The sequence below is a fragment of the Podarcis raffonei genome, chromosome 8, assembly GCF_027172205.1.
Source record: "Podarcis raffonei isolate rPodRaf1 chromosome 8, rPodRaf1.pri, whole genome shotgun sequence".
In the NCBI taxonomy this organism is placed as follows: Eukaryota; Metazoa; Chordata; class Lepidosauria; order Squamata; family Lacertidae; genus Podarcis; species Podarcis raffonei.
The window spans coordinates 25,047,832-25,061,263 of record NC_070609.1 but is presented as its reverse complement, the minus strand read 5'-3'; the positions used below and the strand labels follow the sequence as shown (position 1 = coordinate 25,061,263).

The 13,432-nt window shown below is 47.3% G+C and overlaps 1 protein-coding gene across 1 annotated transcript in view; it reads left to right on the top strand.

The window, feature by feature from the left end:
• The window catches only part of MAP3K6 (mitogen-activated protein kinase kinase kinase 6), a 38,304-nt gene that overhangs the window by 11,507 nt on the left and 13,365 nt on the right, over positions 1–13,432 (top strand). Inside the window, exons 5-17 of the mRNA XM_053398616.1 lie at positions 2,623–2,791; positions 3,182–3,288; positions 3,928–4,098; positions 4,370–4,482; positions 5,260–5,419; positions 5,887–6,037; positions 8,047–8,154; positions 8,474–8,523; positions 9,790–9,885; positions 11,305–11,383; positions 11,578–11,711; positions 12,517–12,644; positions 13,125–13,261. Coding sequence (XP_053254591.1) covers positions 2,623–2,791; positions 3,182–3,288; positions 3,928–4,098; positions 4,370–4,482; positions 5,260–5,419; positions 5,887–6,037; positions 8,047–8,154; positions 8,474–8,523; positions 9,790–9,885; positions 11,305–11,383; positions 11,578–11,711; positions 12,517–12,644; positions 13,125–13,261 — 1,603 coding nt within the window. The remainder of the gene's footprint in view (positions 1–2,622; positions 2,792–3,181; positions 3,289–3,927; positions 4,099–4,369; positions 4,483–5,259; positions 5,420–5,886; positions 6,038–8,046; positions 8,155–8,473; positions 8,524–9,789; positions 9,886–11,304; positions 11,384–11,577; positions 11,712–12,516; positions 12,645–13,124; positions 13,262–13,432) is intronic.

Here is a 13,432-nt window from a genome sequence, read left to right as displayed (position 1 = left end):
TCAAACAGTCTTGGATTCCCTCAAATAATCCTGGGAACTCTAGTTTGTAAAAGGTGTCGAGAGTTGATAGGAGACCCTCTATTCCTCTCACAGTCCTACAGTTTCCCAGGGTGGTTTAACAATCTATCCAGTGAAACTGCATGGCTGGGTGAGAACTAGCTCCTCTAGAGACAGACCTGGTTTTATGAATGATCTAGGTGAGGTGGTAACCATTACCCTGCAGGGGTATAATTACAGAAATGCCGCACATCTTGATGGCCGAGGTGTAGCATGCTGAGCTGGCGAATGGAGAAATACTGGACAAAAAAGGTTCTTGTTCAAGGGTAGCTGTGAGTTGGTCTGTTGAGCTTCTGAAGGAAAACAGGAAGTTGCAGCAGAGGAGCAGCTGAGGACAGGGCAGCCGCACAGTGTCATGCAAGACTTAAGTGAGTGGGGGTGGGGGGTTGCCTTGCCAATAGCTGATGCAGGGAGATGCTGTTCCTCTGTGCTATTCCACGCACTTACGAATCTCCAAGCCCTGGATGGTTTTCTTAACGTAAGAAAAAGTGCTTGCTGGATCATCTAGTCTAGCACCCGGAACAAAAACATGTGGCAGTTTCCTGTGTTCCAGAATGAATGGTGCAGGGAGACAGCATCTCTCATCCCCAGAACTTAAATACACTGCGTACACTCCCTCCTAGTAAGCTATTAGACTTGGGGGGGGGTGAGGGGAAAGCGTTTTCCCCAAGCCTAATTTCAAGAGGGGGAAATGATCATCATAGAGATTGCAGTTAATCCTTCCCTGCCCAGCAGCTACAATTCCCACAAAGAGCCACACAGCAATTAGACTTGAAAACAACCTTCCGTTGGCATTCAGAGGAGGCTGTTTTCAAGCTCCAGAATGTCATGCAGCAGGTTTGGGGTGGGGGAAAAGATCATGGGGGAATGGGGAGCAGAGGATTAACCCTCCCATCCCCAGCTGCAACCTGACAGATCAAGAAACTTCCTCTGTGGGAGCAATTAAATCTTGAAAAATCTGAGTGATTTTGAGAGTGTGTCTCATAGTGCATGGAAAGGGAAGTGTTAACTTCTCTGTTCCTCAGCTGCAGTTCCACACTGCTCTCTGGCTTGAAGAAAAAAAGCCTCTAATTGGCTCAAATTGCTAATTGCTGCAGGCGGGAAAGAAAGGGATTCTCTGAGTTGGATGAAGAGGCTCCTGGGGCCATAGCTGGCCTGCAGGTTGCTGGACTTAAAGAAGCAGGAAGCGCCATCTCATTTGGGGAGCCTTTCATCTTAGGAAAGTAACCTAGAATAGCAGTGTGTTTTCCCATTCTGCTGAAAACCAGAATAAATGGATTCTTCCTACTGTTTCTAGAACTTTGCAGGAAGCTGTGGTGGGGCCTCTGTGATTGCATCACAACTGAGCACACTGTTACCAGTGGCAGTCTGTTTTAAATGGTTTTTAATATTGTGTTCTAAATCTGTAAGCTGCCCTGGGACCTTAGGTTGAAGGGTGGGTAATTAAAAAAAAAAATTATTACTAACACCAGGCAACCCTGCGTCCTATAGATAGGCATCCCTTTGCAGACAGCCAAGGCCCATGGGCAAAAGTTGGCAGGCTGACTCACAGTGCAGTGTCAGGAGCAGGGCAAGGAGGCCTGATCCCACTGTCTGCTCCCTGCTTTTAATGATACTGCTTTCATTGATTTTACCCATTTTCTCTCTCTCAAAAAAGGGATACCGCTTAGAAATTCTAGCGATTAAGCAGCATATAAATTAGCTCAAATAAAATTTAAAAATACCCTTCACACATTAGCCCTGTGTATGGAAGAAAGTCTTGAGTGTGAAAGCTATTCTGTCTGAGCAATGGGAACAGACATGGAAGTCAAGTGGGACTGCTCAGGGTTCTAGCCAGTCATGCTCTTTCCCAGGATATTCCATTTCATTTCCACCTCCCCCAATAGAAGTGGGGGAGTTCAGTGGCTGTTGAGCATAGTCAGTCCACACTGGGCTGTTTTGGGTCCTCCTTCCACCTCCACCGTTTAGGCCATTCCCCCCGCTAAAGGTTTTCCATACTGCCAGTCTTGGGGATCCCTCAAGCCTGCTGACGCCTCCCTCTTGTGCATAGATGGTCCTGTTTTGGCTGCATGGGAAGGACACTGCGAGAATGAGTATTTCTTGTTAGTATATAGTGGGGATGGGGAGCCCTTTCCAGCCCCAGAACTGCATTCCCTTCAAGGCAACTTTCTGGACGCCACATACCAGTGGTGGGTGGGGCCAGAGGCAAAAGTGGGTGGAGCAATGCATGTAAATTTAACCTTTATACAGAAGGCAGTTTCTACATGTACACAAACACCAGTCTGTTCTCCACCCAGATAAGCAGGAGGTGTGATCAGAGAGCAAGGACGGCTTTTCAGCCAGGCAAAAACATGTGCGCTGTGGAGAAGGGCCAGTGAGGGGCATGACATGGGGAGAGTTTTGAGGGCCAGAGGAAGAGGTCTCGAGGGCTGCCTTTGGCCCCCAGATCCCCCACTTCTGATACATATAGCACTGGCCCTGGGTAAAAGTGCCTTCCCCTCTTGGGGTAAGCCAAGGGGCGCTATTCTTTCCTCAGATCAAAGGAAAGCTTCTTGTTTTCTCCAGCGGCTACTTTCGGGAGATGATCCGAAGGGACATCCGCAGGGCTCGCGAAAGGTACAGTGGGGAGCAGCTGAGCCGTGAGCTGACCAGTATCCAGCAGCGACTGGACAGCGTCGAATGCCTCAGCCTTGATATTGTCATGAACTTTATTCTGTCCTACCGTGACGCACAGGTGAGCTGATCCACGGGGCCCCTCGACTCTCGTGCCGTGGCCAGTTAATGCGCATGAATGCAGCCCAAATGCCGTCAGCGGCAGCAAGCAGAATGTTTTGATGACTGTTCCCCAGGGCAGACGTGACCCCCTGCCAACCCAGTTTTGCATTGCAGCGGTCAACTCCAGCAATGCGCATCAGTGCCATGCAGGCATTCAACACCCATGGATAGATGCCCCACCACTGAGCACTTGAACATCGCCCCCCCTAACACATCCTGGTCTGTGGTGTTTCATGGCAGGTTCCTAGAGTAGGAGCCATGTGTATTTGGAGCTGAACTGAGTTTGGGTTTAGTTGAAGGCTGTGTGTGCATGCCTGCCTATTGCGGCTTCAATTTATGTCTTCTGCAGGATTGTAATGGCATCATCACCCTAGTGGAGACCTTACAGGCCCTGCCGACTTGCAATGTCGCTGAGCAGCACAACATCTGCTTTCACTATGCCTTTGCCCTTGACAGGTGAGGAACATTGTCAGGTAAGGATGGGCCTCTATTCTCAGCCCTGTTAGGCCTCCCTACCCTCTGCTTCCCTGATGCGCATGGACATTAGTACACTTAAGAGGTGTCTTTTGGCAATGGGAGCTCTGAAGAGGAGATGGATCCCCACTCCCTGGTCTATCCCATGGGTGTCTGCAGACACCAGAGCTTTCCCTGAGCCCCGAGGACACACCTCTGCCAATGGACTCTCATGGCTGGTTTGCAGACTCCTCACCGAATCCAGAGGGCATGGAGGAGGGATCCCCACAGCTGGAACGCCCATTATCTTGATGGGACCAGTGGATGTAGCAGAAGGCAGTGGCCTTTAAGTACCCAGAAGGCAGCACCCAGTGGGCAGGGTCTCTAGTAAATGACTATGCTGAGACAACCTGGATGTTTGGCCTCTGCGGCATGGTGCTAAACCCACACCTTGGACTCTCCAAAGTCTCTGTGCCTTCGTAACCAGGAAATTCTGATCTCCCCTTGCTTGGGCCATCAGCCCTCCTTGGTGATGGGCACCCCTGTGGATCCCGACACTAAGGTCCTGACATAGTAGCAGATGGGCAAAGCTGGTGTTCTGCATTGGCTACGTGTGTGACTGTGTGTGATATGCATTTGTAGGCGGAACCAGCCTGGCGATCGGGAGAAGGCTCTCTCTGTTATCCTGCCCCTGGTGGAAAAGCCTGAAAGGGCAGCACCTGACCTGTACTGCATGTGCGGCCGCATCTATAAGGACATGTTCATTGATTCTGGCTTCACTGATGCCGAAAAGAGAGACCAGGCTTTTTACTGGTGAGGAATGGAAAGGGATCTTTGCTGAACTTGCGCTACTGCTTTAAATTATGGCTGCAGGCGTGGAAATCTCTTTGAAATGCTCATTGCTTGTGGGGTGGCTTGGTGGTGGTAGGGTGGCCAGGTGAAACTCCTACTTCTAGACATGATTGAAGGTGCAAGCAACCTGCCCTCTTTCTTTTCACCCATTTGGCTTATTTGCTGGGTCTGAATTGCAGCCTTCCTAGTTAGTTTTCAGGTCTGAGATTTCCTTGTGCTTCTGATTCTTCAGGTATCACAAGGCCTTTTTAACAGACCCGAGCCTCCATGCTGGGATTAACTCCGTTGTCTTCCTCATCGCTGCTGGACACAAGTTCGACACCTCCATGCAACTTCGGCAGTTAGGTGCGGGGCTGTTTGTTCCCATCTGCGTCTCGTAAGGGTAGCCGCATGTGTGAATCATCGTTCTGATCTAAAACCAAGATATTGACAGTGTTCTTTATTATTCATTATCTCTCTCTATATATATATATATAAACACAAAATCTGGTTGATTTCATTTCCAAGCGATAGTGTTAAGTGTCCAATTCAATGAATGTTTTGTGATAGGGAATATTGGCTGGGTGGTGGGCGGGATCATATGAAAAGAGCAATTATCGCCCCATCTGCACCATATATTTAATGCAGTTATCATACTACTTTAAACAGTGGTGGCTTCTCCAAAAAAAATCCTGGGAGCTGTCGTTTGTTAAGGGTGCTGAGAGGTGTTAGGAGTGCCCTGTTTCCCTCACAGAGCTACCATTCCCAGAGTGGTTAAACAACCAATCCCTGCTCCCAGGGAACTCTGGGAATTGTCGCTCCATGTGGGGAGTAGTGGTTTCCTAGCACCTCTCAGCACCCTTAAACCGCAGTTCCCAGAGTGCTTTGTGGGAAGCTGTGACTGTTCAAAGTGGTAAGATGCCTTCAGGGCCCCTTTCCCTCTGCCTCTTCTCCCTGCTGAAATGAGGTTTGAAAAATGTGTTATGTTGTAGCCAATAGAATGGTAACCCCCAGTTTAGCCAGAACGTCGTGACCATTTTGAAAATTCCCTTCAGAAATCCCTGCCACTGCCCCCCCCGCCCCTGAAACATACCTGCTGCATTTTAGAAAAACCTTCCTTGCTTCTGGTCCTTCCTTCCTTAGGTATGAAGGTGAGCTGTGTCCTGGGCAGGAAGGGATGCTTGGAAAAGATGCAACATTACTGGGATGTGGGTTTTTACCTGGGCGCCAGTATCCTGACCGGCGACTTTGACAAAATCATCCAGGCCTCGGAGAAACTTTACAAGCTCAACGCTCCAGTTTGGTGCGTGGTGGGAACTTTGTGTCCTCATGGGAACGGGGTAGGGGTGGGGGGCAAGGTAGACTAACTAGCTGACAACCCATTGAGATGAACTGGAGTTGTGAGTGTCGAAGGAGGTGCTGGGAGAGGGCAGGTTTCTGAAGAGGAAGTGATTTCCTCCTTGTTCAGTGTGGTGGGACAACAGATTTTGAACCTCTGCTCAGCCATGGAGCTCACTGGCTTACCTTGGACCAGTCAGGGTTGTTGTGGCAATTAAATGAGGAGGGGAAGAACCATGTACACTGCCTTGACTGAAAAGGTAGTCTATAAATGTAGGAAATAATAATAATATGTGACGCAGACCACTTGCATTGGATAGAAACTTTAACTTACTTCACCCTTTGCAGACTGTGTGGGTCTGTTTGATGTGTGTGCTTCTTTCTCTTTTTTAACTCTGTTCTCTTCTGCCCCCTGCTCAATTATTGGTTCAGGTTCTTGACATCTATCAAGGAGACTTATGTAATCTATAGTCATTTCAACACTGCCCCCGACACCTGGTCACCTAAACAGGAGCTGGTTGATTTCTGGCTGGGCTTCTTGATGGATTCCTGCCAGCCCTTTGTCTCCACAGAGGAGTGTCTGGTAAGGAGGCAATGAACGTTGGTGCTTTGGCAAAACCTCTACTGAACTACCAGCTTTTCCTCCTGCCTGCTCCTTTGCTACACTACTGTGGCATCTGTTGCTTTCCATCCTACTAGAGGCAGTAGCAGCAAAACAAAGTGGTTCTGGGGGTGGCAGAGCACGCCGGTGGTAAAACGGACTTTGCCATTTCAAACTGTGGCTTAGAAAATGAGCACATCTGGATGAGGTGTGAGCTAGCATAACTAATATGCTAGTTCTTTGTTTATGGGGGGGGTGTTCTGTTTCATTTTTGTATGGGGTAGCCATCAAAAAGGCTATGCCCAACCTGCTGTCTGAAGTGGCATAGTCCAGTCTGCATAAAAGGTCATATACATGGCATCAAACCATTTCCCCCACGATTTTCTGTTCTGCAACTCTCCAAGGTCTTAGAGGGTTTTCCAGCCCTTTTGCCTGAGATCTTGGGTGCTTCTAAGATAGTGACTTAACACTGTAAACGAGTCATTCAGAAATTGCAAGCTGGCCATCAGCAAGAGGCTTTTTTAATTTATCCGATTTTGCCCAGAAAGTTTGAATCTGGATTAAATGGCATTTTGATGGCCATATCAATGCTGTGACCTTAAGCACGCAAAACTTTGCCTTGCTCATCTGTCAGTTTCAGCAGAGTTGCAGAATGAGATTCTTAGGAAATTTCCTCTTCTGTTGTAGCAAAGCCTTTCTTGCCTAAGGTGCTCTTTCATATTTCCTCCCTTAAGCTATATAAAATTCAGGGCAAGCTTTGCATAGCTGGGTTGGAGAGAGGACTGGACAGTCTCTCTCTCCCCCCACCCTCTCTCTGTTTGTGTGAAATTCATGTGCTGACAGATTTGCGGGGCAAGAGAAAATTGTGCAGATGCTTCTCTCTCCCTTTAATTCCCCTCTACAAATCTCCTTGGGAGAAGCCTTTGGGATAACTCCTAGTTCTTACCTCTAGGTGAAACAAAGCCAAATTATCTACTTCTGCTCAAATTTGTGAACTTTAGTCTCTCCCAACCCTTCCTTCTCTCGTCTCCCTCCACTGTGGAAATTTGGATTGTAGCTTCCTTGAGACAGGGGCCTGTTTACCTTGCAGATTGATGGCTTGCAAAACATCGTAGGTTGATTTTTGCCATGCAAAAACTGATCCTGGAGCAACACCAATGCAGCCCTCTCAGCTTGCACCAAGAAACTCTGGAACATGCCGAGCTACCTTTCTCAAGCCATTTTTCCTCTGCAGCCATTTATAATCTCAACACACAACAGGCTGCACACACACCATACATTTGCAGCGTATTTTTCTCCCAAAGTTCTGGGAACTGTAGTTCACCACTCACTGAGCTATAATTCCCAGCAACCTTCGCAAACTGCAGCTCCCATGATTCTTGGCAGGGTGGAGAGATATGCTGCAAATGTATAGTGTGTATGAACACAAACACACACACCTTTTCCTCCTGGCCTCCAGTTGTAGCCCCAGGCATCACATCTGAGAATATCATCACTATATCCCATAAGATGAAACAGTCAATTAGCTGTGCTCACACCTGACCACAGGACTGAGTCAGCCTTGGCTGCCCTGATGAACCAGCACTGTTACAGGTACCACATAATACTCATTCCACATTTGTAAGGAAGCACCCAGGCTTTGAAACTTCCTCCCATCAGGCAGGCACCTTCACTGCGCTCGTTTCGGTGATGGTTCTGCAAATCAAAGCAGTCAAATGGGCACATGTGGGGTTAAGGCGATCCTGCAGGTAGACTGGTCTCAAGCTGTTGAGGGCCTCATATACTAATAGTAACACCTGGAGCCTGGTCCCGTAACAAATGGGCAAGCAGCACAGATCCAAAGGGCAACCAGCAGAGAGGTTATGTGTGCCGTCTTCTCTTAATTAAGTCTATGCTCACTATGACATATGTCAGCCGCTTTGAGATTTTTGCTGGAATACGAAGCGGCATGTAAGTTAACTAGCAATCTAACTCACCATCTGTCCCAACAGGTCTTGATTCTAGAGTTGGGCAGAGTGTTGCAACCATCTCAGCTCAGTGTCTGCAGTCAAGAAGGGCAAAAATCAGTGACGCTGAGCCACATTGGCTCTCCAGAAGAGGTAGGTCCAGATTTGTGTCCTGGGTCAGTTTCTTTTTCTGATTTTAAATTTTTTAATTTATTACCCGCCCTTCACCCTAAGGTTGCAAAACAAGTTACAACAATTTAAAATAGAACTTTTTAAAAACCCTTATAATTACAAAAAATACAAACACAAAATATCTAATAAAAAGTAACAAAAGTTCATGTAATTACTTTCATTCTATTTAGATTTCCAGTCTTTATGCATTATAAGTCCCTCCGGGTGTGTGTCTCAATTTCCTGTGTTTCCCCACTCAGGGCATTTGTATGTTTCTTTCACCTTTTGGGTCTCTTTACAGGAAGGGATTTCCAAGTGGACATTCCCAACATCTTCCATCCGTGGAATCAGGTGATGATTATTATTTTTATATAAAACAAATAGTTTGAATTCCTTGTCTTTAAGGCTAGGCTAGTGCTTAAGCTAAGAAGCAGCCTTTATACCAGGTCAGAGAAATAAGCCACATTGGTTAGTATTGGCTACACTAAGAAACAGCAACTCGCTGTGGTTTCAAGGCCTTTCCCAGCCCTTCCTTGAGATACATCACTGACTTACAGTTCTTCCCCTAAAAAAAAGAAAGTTCTAGATCTCAAGACCCTGAAATAAAGGGCTGATTTAAACAGGAACATAGGACACTGTCAAGAAAGACCACTGGGGCATCCATCATGGTGCCTTCCATGGTGGACTCCAATTCCCATCACCTCCAGCCAGCATGGTCCATGGTCAGGAATGATGGGAGCTGTAGTTCAGCAACATCTGGAGGGCACCGCATTGGCTACTCTTAGTACACTGGGTGGCCGAAGGTCACTACAATTTCAGGCAGAAGTCTTCCCCAGCCCTCCTGAGAGACACTGGAGATTAATCCACAAGAATTGGCATGCAAAGCCAGTAGACTGTTGATGTACAGCCCCTCCCCTGAGAAAACAGAGCTAGCCAGGTGACACTCGCAGTAGAGAGCACTGGGCAGAGAGGGCACACAAGAAGCTGCCTTTTTACGAAACCACAGTATACATTTTTGTGCATTTTCTGTAAAAAGAAAATGCACTGCAAAATTTGGAGAAGTGTGTAATTTGACTGAGAGAAATGCAGGGAGCTGCCTTATATGGAGTCAGCCCCTGGCTCCATCCAGTTCTGTGTTGTCTACACTGACTGGCAGAAGCACTCCAGAGTTTCAGGTACAAATCTTTCCCAGCCCTACCTGGAGATGCCAGGGATTGAACTTGGGACCTTCTGCATTCCAAGCATCTGTCTTATGACGTGAGTCACAGCCCACCCGCAAGATTAAGTGCATTTCAATCTACACTGAAGTCTGGGATTGGTGAGTTAGGTCAGTTTGTCCTTAAAATGCAGTCGGAACGTATTTTTCTTCCACTGTAGCTCACGTGTCAATACTCCTCCATGCAAATATAAATAAATAAAACATCATTGCACCTAGAAAGCTAGCATCTCAAGGAGAATGGGTTTGGCCTGTGGCTGGTAAGCCCCTGAGGCTGATGCGAGCAACTTGGGGTGGTGGGACGCAGAGAGAGGCAGGTTTTAAAGCAAGACACAGGCTTGCACTGATAAGGAAAGGAGACTTGCTGAAGTCCTTCCACTCCCATCTTTTTTTCTTGCCAGTATCTCCAAGTGCGATGAGCGGTGCTGCTTCCTCTACGTGCTGCACACAGCGGAAGACTTCCAGCTGTACTTCCCTACCCAGTACCATTGCCGCTGGTGAGTGGGGGGACATGAATGGGCAGCAGAGGGACAACCCGCAACCTTTGGAAGAGGGACAATTAAAAACAACCACAACCCAACCACATTCCCCACTCAGGGAAAGGGAGTGTCTTCTGCAGAATGCTGCTCTAGACAGTGTGTTTCCCAGAGGTTATATTGCAGACTCAAGAAACGGGGTACCATTGATGCCCTTTCTTCTTCATCATGTGTGATCATGGAGACACATGATGCTTGGATCTCCACTGCCTGCTTGCCAGGCCTGCTGGGTTCTGAAAATGTGTTTGTAAAAATTAAAGTCAACGAGGGTCAGGGAAGGCAAAGTAAATAAAAAAGAGTTTGGGTTCTTAAATCTGATTTCTACCCCCTCAGCTCTAAAGAAATTGAATTGGAGGTAAACCCTGTTGATGCTCAGAGGGAAGTAATTTTAAACTTGTAATCACCACCTTCCCTTGCATGCCCAAACATGAAAACTGCTGGCTCAAGGTGTGGAGTTTAAGAGTGTCAGCATGAATAAATGGCTGCAAATATAGTTTCACCTCCACAGAGTTTGCATGGAATAAGGAAATGAAAATCTGAAGCACCAGATTTCCTGTCCCTGTTCTAAAGTTAAATGTTTTCTTTTTATTTTCCCTTTTTTAAGAGTTGAGCCAAACTGCCCCGCCCCCACTTTACTACTCAATTTGCAGGTGACAAAATGGGTGGGTGGAGAATTCATTTCAGCTGAAATGGTGATGGGCAACTCTGTTCTTACAGCTCTGTCTGGCAACTGCTGGCTGTCATTTCCCCCCCTCCCTAAACCCCCCTGGAATGATGTTTTACTATCACAGTGGTACCTCGGGTTACAAACACTTCAGGTTACAAACTCCGCTAACCCGGAAGTAGTACCTCGGGTTGAGAACTTTGCCTCAGGATGAGAACAGAAGTCGTGCGCCGGCGGCGGGAGGCCCCATTAGCAAAAGCGCACCTCAGGTTAAGAACGGTTTCTGGTTAAGAACGGACCCCCAGAACGAATTAAGTTCATAACCGAGGTACCACTGTACATAGCTTTTCTCCCAGAGCTTTGCGCAAACAAATAAATTAAAATAGTAATAGTAGCTGCTAGAAGGATCTCTGGAGATAGTGTGTCCCCTGCTTGGCTTCGACTCACCCGCCCCATCCTCTGAAATATCCTGAGTGATTTGGGGCCCCTTTCCCCCTTTCCTTCCAAATTCAAGCTGCAATAACTCCGGGTTTAGTTCTCAGTCCCCTCTCCCTTCTCCGTTTGCATAATTCTTCCAAATTTTCGGTCTTTTACTCAATCCGTCTAGTCTGGGCTTTTAGCCTTTGATTCTGAACCCAATGATAACAGGATGGTTCTTTGCACTGGTGTCCATTCTCTTAGGGGGGTTTTCTTTCCCCTCTGCTCTTTTACATTAGGTTTTGTGAACTGGTCCGCTCCTTCATGGCAGAGATGGGTGAGGAAGTGAATAGCTGCAGCTCCCTGGAGGAACTTGAGGTGAGCTGGCGGAAGAGGACGCTCCTTGGTTTCAGGAACTGGGAACTTTTGTCGGGGCCTGTCGAACGATGGCTGTGAAGGCGGATGTGGAAAATGGCCAAGCCCAGTGGTGAACAGGCCAAGACAGGGTGCTGCGCATAGAGATTTCACCTTTTAAGTTCCATAACTCTGTGTGTGTTCTTTGACTTGCACAGTATGACTACGAACGCACGGAAGCAGGCGACAGGGTGATTCTAGGTAAAGGCACCTATGGGGTAGTCTACGCTGGCCGGGACCTCAGCAATCAGGTGCGCATCGCCATTAAGGAGATCCCAGAGCGTGACAGCAGGTAAGAGTTGCCATTTTTGTATGCTCTCTTGCCTATGCTTTTGCAAGCAATTTTCCCTAGTACAAGGCATTTTTTGTACATTGTTTTCATGAATATACACATTTTTGTGCACATTTTTTGTTGGAGTGCTGTATCACAAAATTAGGGAGGAGTTCAAATTTCAAAGTCTTTCAGTTTGTGCATTTGTCCAGGAAGTGTGTTTATGCTAAAATGTGAACCCAACTATTTCCTTCCCCTATCCTTAGAATGGCCAGACCGCTCTGCGGGAATCTGGGGCTTCCTTCATGTTGCAAGAACTTTTTGCCTTTGCAATCAGATTCCCACTTACGCATCACCAAAAAATAATTGCACAAAACCCGAATACGCTAATTGTTATGTGTAGATGCAAATTTGGGAATAATGATTGTAATTTAAACAAAAACCCAGCGCATGTTAGGGAAGACTGTGACCAGATGACCTTCGTGTCTACTCAATCTACTGCTCAGGAGCTACTGTTATCATTATCATCATTCATATTATTATTAATAATAGCCTGTGATTCATTTAACTCCCAATTAATAGGTTATGGGCAGCTTCAAAGACCCTGCTGCTGCTCTCCCTTCTGAGGGTTCGTTGTCTTTAAATCGGACTTTGACTGGAGAGCCCTTCAAAGAGAGGACTGTCCTCTCTAAAGTAGGACGCATGGCTATCCTACTTGGCAGGAATATCCTCAGCATGGGGGGAGGGGCATGGCATCCCCTGGCTGCTGCCTCTGAGAGAGTTGTGTGTTCATCTTTCATTCATACATGCCACACTTGCGCTTCAGATACTCGCAGCCCCTTCATGAGGAGATTGCTCTCCACAAGCGCCTGAGACACAAGAACATTGTTCGCTATTTGGGCTCTGTCAGTCAAGATGGCTTCCTCAAAATCTTTATGGAGGAGGTACCTGGGGGTAAGTATATGCAGTAAATAGGCAATGCACAATAAAAACATGTAAAATTTAAAAAAAAAACAACCAGAGACCACCAATAAAGATGCTTTCTTAATTGTTGGCATCAGCAGAGCAGCACAGGAAGGTTGTCACAAAAGGTGTTCAAAGCTTAAAAGAGAAGCTGAATCTCGGTTGGCCACACGCGACTGGGCCGATGACACTAAAAGCTCAGTTTCTTGTTGCTGTCAGATGAGCCTCACTAGCTCAGGGAATGACCCAACGATGCCCCTTACCTCAGTGACTGAGCCGCAATATTAGGGTTTAGGTTTGCTGCAGAGAGCACTGCAGTAATTCAGCCTTGAGGTTACTGATGCAAGGACTGCAGTGGACATGACTAGTAGCCATTGATAGCCTTGTGTTCCGTGCATTTGTCTAATCCCTGTATAAGAAAACAGCCTCTGTAATGTTCCGTGTCCCTCTCTCCCCACCCCAAAAATCCAGGAAGCCTTTCCTCTCTTCTGCGCTCCATGTGGGGCCCCCTGAAAGACAACGAGCCCACCATCGTTTTCTACACCAAGCAAATCCTAGAGGGGCTGCGCTACCTGCACGACAACCAGATCGTCCACAGGGACATCAAGGTGAGAGCCACCTCAGCTTGGGCTGCCAGGTGTAGACATGTTGTTGGTGCTAGATCTCTGTGTGGCATTGCCAGACCTGGCAGGGATCAAGCAGCTCTTTTCACGCAGCTTTCCTTTTCCTCCTTCATTTGGGTTTTGACTCTGCATTAGCTTTGGTAAAACAAAGACTAC